The sequence below is a fragment of the Sitophilus oryzae genome, unplaced genomic scaffold (genome assembly GCF_002938485.1).
Source record: "Sitophilus oryzae breed Bouriz unplaced genomic scaffold, Soryzae_2.0 scaffold_179_pilon_pilon, whole genome shotgun sequence".
Classification (NCBI taxonomy): Eukaryota; Metazoa; Arthropoda; class Insecta; order Coleoptera; family Curculionidae; genus Sitophilus; species Sitophilus oryzae.
Genome location: NW_022146501.1, coordinates 1,145,450 through 1,152,443, shown reverse-complemented (window position 1 = coordinate 1,152,443; position 6,994 = coordinate 1,145,450). Strand labels below are relative to the sequence as shown.

The 6,994-nt window shown below is 30.9% G+C and overlaps 1 protein-coding gene across 1 annotated transcript; it reads left to right on the top strand.

The window, feature by feature from the left end:
• The first annotated feature begins 3,953 nt into the window (after positions 1-3,953).
• Positions 3,954-6,967, top strand: LOC115882878. The gene is made up of 3 exons (XM_030901144.1): positions 3,954-4,333; positions 6,126-6,404; positions 6,465-6,967. Exons 1-3 carry the CDS (start codon positions 4,264-4,266, stop codon positions 6,668-6,670), a joined length of 555 nt encoding a protein of 184 aa, XP_030757004.1. The 5' UTR covers positions 3,954-4,263; the 3' UTR covers positions 6,671-6,967.
• The last annotated feature ends 27 nt before the right edge of the window (positions 6,968-6,994 follow it).

Here is a 6,994-nt window from a genome sequence, read left to right as displayed (position 1 = left end):
AACACCACGGCACTGGAATTAAGTTTTATGTGACCATAAACAGATTAGTTCACATGGTAGCGACCGATGAATAACTCCCAAACATTTGTGGCATTTATTATAGCATTATATTCCTTCGTTAATACTTTTATTCAAAGGGATCTATCACCCTGTATCTTTATTAACCTTGTCGGGGCCATTTCAAGTGTTTTGAAACATTTTTCATTAGCTCTAATTCAAGTTAAAAGGATTTTATTGCACTACCTGTATGAGATCAAATACCTCCTATTTCAATGATATTCAATTTCATTCTTTAGGGTTTTAAGATACCCTGCCAATAACAGTTTTATAGTGACTATAATAAGTAATTTAAGTTAAATTATAGTTTATAAGAAATGTAATAAAATGGATGGTAAATTAATTTTAAGATATTTTATAAACCTTGTAGGAGTTACACTGGATAATTAGTTATATTTCAAAGAATATTCATGCTATACAGGGTGGCGTATCTTTGAAAATATATTCATACATACATACATACTGCCATATACTGCCATTATTCGTTGACAAGTATTTGACACGCATCAGAAGATGGTCACGCAAGGCGTTTTCTTTATTGAGCTTTTCTGTGACTGAAAAGCCCGATATGTGATGTTATCTCTCTGGACGTTCAAAACTATCATTTCTTTGTTGCCTTTTTACCTTTTGGTTGTCGCTGTTAACTGAGTTTACAATTCTTCTCCATTCTTCTTCATCTTCATCATTCTTCTCCATTGCGTTCCATTTTTATTTTATATTATTACTCAAAATATCTATTGTATTTCGTGGTTGTTACCTATAAAAGCTAGAGGGAATTATTGCATCTTAAATGCTGTTAATAATGTCCCAAAAGAGTTATGATTCCATTAATATTTAGCATAACTAAGATGATATAAGCATTAATTAATTAATATAATACATTAATTTTGAAAAAAGTATTTTTAATTAAAGTAAAAAATATTTGAAAATTTTAAAATGCCAAAAATTTAGGTTAAATTTTGTGTAATTATTATTAAAAGGATTGCGTAAAAAAACAAACAACACAAAAAATATTTTTAATAAAATATGTTTTTATTTTTACAACTAATAATAATCCTTTTAAATGATTATTGGTTATTATCATGCATTAATAAATAATCATACTCTTATCAGTTAATTACAAATAGGTATCTAATAAAAGCACACAGATAAGGTAAAAGAAAAATATTTTTAGTTGTTTTTTCTAAGAAACAAAAATATCAGATTATTTTCTTTAATACTTTTTAATATAATCAGCGGCGTGGTAATCTCTTCTTATTAAAGGATTATTAGGTATCTCATTTTTCCAAATTTGTCTAACAAGACGAAGATCATGAAACTACGTTGCTAAATCTTGAAAAAAGGATTATACTAAGTCTGTGTAAATAAAAAACTCACTACGTCTTGTATTCCTCATTGTTGTCAGATATTTGTGTTTCTAATTCTGTCTCTTTTTTGTCTTCCCTATTATGGTTGTTAGGTTCTTCATTTCAGCGACGCTCAACATGCTTTTGGTTTTGTTTGTTTCCTCTCGGATTTCTATGCCATTATTGGTCTGATGCAGGTCTTATAAATTTTAATTTTGCTGCCTGTTCGCATGAAGGGGTTTGTCCACACTATTCGCCTCAGAACATGGCCGTTGCTCTGCTCATTTGCCTTCTCAGATCTTTGGTCCAGAGAAAGATCTGTGAAGCTCATGACTAATATATGACTAATAAATAACTAATAATTTCTGTTGATTTCTGGTAGTAGAGATCCCGAGCTGTGTATTAGTTGTCCTTATATACAGGGTGTCCCAGAAATAAGTGGAAGTATCGTTTTTCAAATTAGTCCAAAATAACGGAGTTATTTTACTTTGAAAATTTCCAAAAAATTATTTTGTGCTAATATTTTGCGAACCACTGGGTCTTTTCTGGATTTTCTTTCTAGTAAATTTAATCTAATACCTATGTTGCCATATTATCAAGAAATTATGTTTTTTAACTAAAACATTTCCAAAAAAATTCAAAAATTTCGAATTTTCAAAAAAAATTTTTTGCGAAAAACCTCAGGCGTTTTTCTGGGGTTGAACTATACTACCAATTAAAATACCTGCACTTATATCTGGAACACCCTGTATATTCTCCTACTATTTTTAGTGTTGTGTTATTGATTTGAATGTCTTTGCTGCATGTCTAATAGCTCTTTGTAGTTTACTTTAATTTTTGCTAAATTCATTTTGAGATACCCTTACATGAGTAATTGTGTGATTTAGTTGAAATAACACGGTTCTAAAATACATCTTTACTTAAAAAATGTAATCAAGTCCTCTATGCTTTTGCATTTATTTTATTCTTATAGAATATATGGTTGTAATAATTTTAGTTTATGCAACGTTGAATAATTATTGTTTTTTCTGTGTCATTGATGAAATAAATCTCGCAAATTGTCACCCAAGTAGGTAATTTGATGGCAAAGACACAAATTAAAAAAAAAGAATAAAATAAAGTGCGTGCTGTAACAGATGAGCAAACGGCATGGGAACAATTTGTTACGTCATGTAATTTGGGCGTAATTAAATCATAATTAACTTGGGAAAACAGCGAGCGGTGATATCGTGCTTGTGTCAAAAAATGGAGAAAAATATCTTTTTCCGCTGTTTTTGGCAAAAAATAATTAAGGCGTTATAGTAATTATATATGTGATGATTTATTATTTTTTCGAAATATATAAGAACACTCCATTGAACAAAATATGCTGGGAATTACCAAGAAAGATCGTGATATGGCAGTATCGAAAAGGATCGTGATACGGTAGTAGCAGAAAAACAAGAAGAATCTTTGTTGAGAAGAGGCACCTGAAGAAGAAGTATTGAAGAAAACTAACTTCATATTGCCTAAAATATTTTAAAATAAAAATTAAATCCAATAACAACAGAACTATTTTATTTGTAATTTTTTAAATCTCCAAATCACAACGTCCTTGACGAATACAATACCATTAGTAAAATTAAATAATAATAATTAGTCCCAAAACAAACAGCTGTTTTGAATGACTTGATTGGTTATTACTGTTATTAGTAAGCACACACAACGAGCCTTTTTGTTGAAATATTCTAAACAATAATGCTGTTTGATTTGTAAACAACAACGGAAAAAATCACAGCAATTAAATATTTAGCTGGAAAAATGTTTTCGTTTGTGTACACTGAAAGAACAAGCACCAAAGAAATTGGGCTAGAAATTAAACAAGTTGCATCAGAGACACATTAGACAACTCTTAAGAGTCCATTTCACTAGTCTGAAAAAGTAGCAAAATAAGCTTTCGGCATTTAACGTTTTATGTAAAACTGGCTAGGTATTTTTACACAAATGAAGTAGGAAATTAAAGATAAAGGATCATACTATATCAGTATTGTAGCACATTTTCAGACAACTTCTTTATTTTTAAGATTTTGATGGTCAAACATCAACAAAATGTTTCTTATGTTTGGACTAAATTTTCTCGAAAATAAGAACATAATTTAAAATTCCGTTACAACACGGAAACAGACTGAAGTTTTGTGATTACAGTGATATATAATTTATATGGCTTTCTAACAAATTGCTCGCTGTTTTATGGCAAATTCTGAAGCTCTGCAAACCTTAATCAAAGCACGTGTGTTTGGAATTTTCGGTGTGGCTTAACAAAACAGGATCAGGCTAAGCTTTTGACAGATTTCTGAAATATAATATATATTTCCTTCGGCCACACAGACTCTTAAGAACCTCTCTGGCAATTATTGATACATAAATAACTATCAAGCTTATCTCATTTTTGTTTCTGGACTCACCATGTATAATATTAACTTTTTATCACTTATAACTTATCTAATGTAATTTTTATCTCATTATCTATCTCACTCTACCTACAGGATTACGACTATGATTAAAACTGATAAAAAAAACACGAAATTAGTGGCACTTATTGTTGATTTCGCGCTTCGTACAGGTGAACAAGGTACCAAGCTGACCGGAACCAAACAGTACCACAGGAAGTCCGTCATATAGAGGTGACATCGGGCCAAATATCGAATGTTCAGCCGTCTGTGATACCTGCTAGTTTTTATGCATTTATTTTAAACAAAATAAAGGTAGTTCTTTGTGGAAATTTTAAGTGAAAAGAGAGATTTTCGGTTTATCGTTAAAAAATAACTGGAATTAAGTGATAAAATTGGTGTTTGAACGAAAAAAAAACAACGAAGTTTAGATGGGTGATAACGGTGAGATCGTGATAACGGGTAATGATTTACCGATGACATTTACTGTCAAATATTTGGGTAAGTTCCGTCTTTCATCGTTAATCGTTATCTTTTATATCGCAATGTGCAAAAAAAAATTATTAAACTATCTTGTGTGGGGAAATTCCTCGCGTAAAAATACGATTTAATTTTTGTATTAACATAGGTCCGATTCTGCTTTGTTTCGTAACTACAGGGTGTGAAAATCTTTATTTTTAGGGTTCCGTACCCAAAGGGTAAAAACGGGAACCCTATTACTAAGACTTCGCTGTCCGTCTGTCCGTCCGTCTGTCACAAAGGTCTATCTTATGAACCGTTATAGCTAGACTGTTGAATTTTTTACAGATAATGTATCTATGTTGCCGCTACAAGAACAAATACTAAAAACAGAATTAAATAAATGTTTATAAATAAAAAAGTACTTTCACTAAACATTATCTTTTAAGTAAGAATTTTACATAGAATCTTTCAAGTCCCCGGTGGCCGCGTGGTTAAAGCGTAAAGACTTCATATCTTAGCCTGCTAGGTCCTGTGATTTAACTCATTTCGGCTTTTTTATGGGGGAAATTAAAAGACTTTCTATGTATGGGAAGAAGCATTAGGAGGAGAGAAGAATTGCAGAAGGCTACTAGGCAAGCTTTTGGACTTATTACACCAGCTCACCTAATAAATCGTTGTGACTCTGTGCGCAAAAGAGGTTTATTCTGTAGGCAATAAGATAAGGAGGTGCTCAGTTTGAATACATTTGATAATTTTTTTTAGAAAACTATATTCGTCACTCAAAAATACGTTTTTTTAGTTTTGTTCTTTGTTTATTGTATCGATTTCAGTTGTAATTACTAATATATAATGATAATTTACCTTTTCAAAAGTCTTTAAAAGAACATTAAATTGTGATAGAAAAGAATTAGACAAAAAGGTCAACACAAAATCAAGGCCCGCTTCGATATAAAGATAAAAAACTTAATATTTCTCTCTATTCTTAGAAATAGATACTCATAACTTTATATCGTTGGAAAGGGTTAAATGCCAGCATTTTTTTAAGGTCATAGCCAACTATGATGTCTATTTAAAAAATTATATTTTTTTCTATTTCTGAGAAAAAGAGCAAGCATAGAAAAAAAAAACGACTACACCACTGGATTGTGCTTAAAAAAGTGCCTTAAGAACGTTTTTACAGAATTTTATTATTCCGCGGAATAAAAGAGTTATAGACAATTTTCAAAATGGTAAAAAATTCAAAAAGACCCCGCATCTCTGTTGGCAGTGAAAATATCAACAGGCGGTTTACGCCATTTTTTCGACCACCCTGTACATAAGTGTTATTAATTTTAATAAAACTTAGTAATAAAATGCATTAAATAAATAATTTATTAATTTGATTTTTATTTTACTTTTATTAATTGCAACTAATAAAATTACGTTTATCTCATCAAGGAGATCGGAATGGACAAAATATCAAGATACACCTTTTAATTTGCATTAAACGGAATACACAATTTTTATATCAAAAGAAAAAAGTCAGTGGGGCACATGTTTTTTTTTTGAAAAATATTCTTGTGATAAGCATTAAAATATGTAGTACTTATAGTAACTTTCACCCTCAAAATTTCATTCGTATCACCCTGTATCACTAAAAGTACTTGGAAGAAAATTATAAAAAATTGAAAGATTATTAAGATTTTAACACCCTGTAATTATGAAACAAAGCAGAATCGGACCTATGTTGATATGAAAAATAAATATTATTTTTACTTACTGAAGGACAGTAGAATCGAGTAGGTACTTTCTAGGTACAGTAAATCACCCTGTACGTTTATTCATTTTTTAGGCAGTCATCCAGCCAACGGATTATGGGGTATCAAACACACAAGGAGACCGGTAGATATGCTGGTGGGTAAGGCCAAATCTGCATTACCCGGTAGCATTCTACCTATAGTAGAAGTGGAGGTATCCAAAGATGGATTCGCCTTCACAGAGTTACAAGGAAAAAAATACAAAGGGGAGACAAATAAATTCACTGTAGAGGTTATATCTTACGGGGTACAAGACTTAGTGTATACCAGAGTGTTCAGTATGATTATTGTAGCTGATGAGAGCTTAAAAAGCGGTATAGTATTAATAATTTTAAGTTAAAGCCATATTCAGAAGCAAAACAATTTTTTTCTAGCTACCCCTTTCATGTGTCACAGCTTCGTTTGTGATTCACGTGACCAAGCCAGACAGATCACCTATGCACTGGCTGCAACATTTCAGGATTACGGCAAAAAGGTGAGGGAGCAAAATGAAGCTGGCAACCATGTAAAAAGGCTAGCCATCGATCTGAGGACACCTGAGGAACTGGCTGAAGACATCGAGGAAGAGACAGACGCATGAATATAAATCTTTTTTTTTATTTTGACTTTTGTATAAATTATATTTTCTCTTAAGTTTGTGTGAAGTATAAAATAATACCGTATGATCGATCTAGAGATTGACCTGGCTAAAATTATCCATTGTCTGTCCTTTTTTTCGATCGTACGGTATAATATTGATAGTCTAGCCATATTTTTCTATGCATTAAATGACATACAGTAAATGAAATTGTGACGTGAAAGAATTTAAAAAATATGGCATTTATTTATTTAATTCTACATTTATAATTATGTATTGTACAATGACAAAAATTATTTTATTATTAAAGTTATTATTTTACAACTA

What these genes read in the sequence shown, in the direction of transcription:
- LOC115882878 (XM_030901144.1), top strand. Translation starts at nt 4,264, where the DNA reads ATGGGTGATAACGGTGAGATCGTGATAACGGGTAATGATTTACCGATG. An exon ending in ATTTACTGTCAAATATTTGG is followed by an intron (nt 4,334 to 6,125) that starts GTAAGTTCCGTC and finishes TTCATTTTTTAG; the next exon opens with GCAGTCATCCAGCCAACGGA. An exon ending in TGATGAGAGCTTAAAAAGCG is followed by an intron (nt 6,405 to 6,464) that starts GTATAGTATTAA and finishes ATTTTTTTCTAG; the next exon opens with CTACCCCTTTCATGTGTCAC.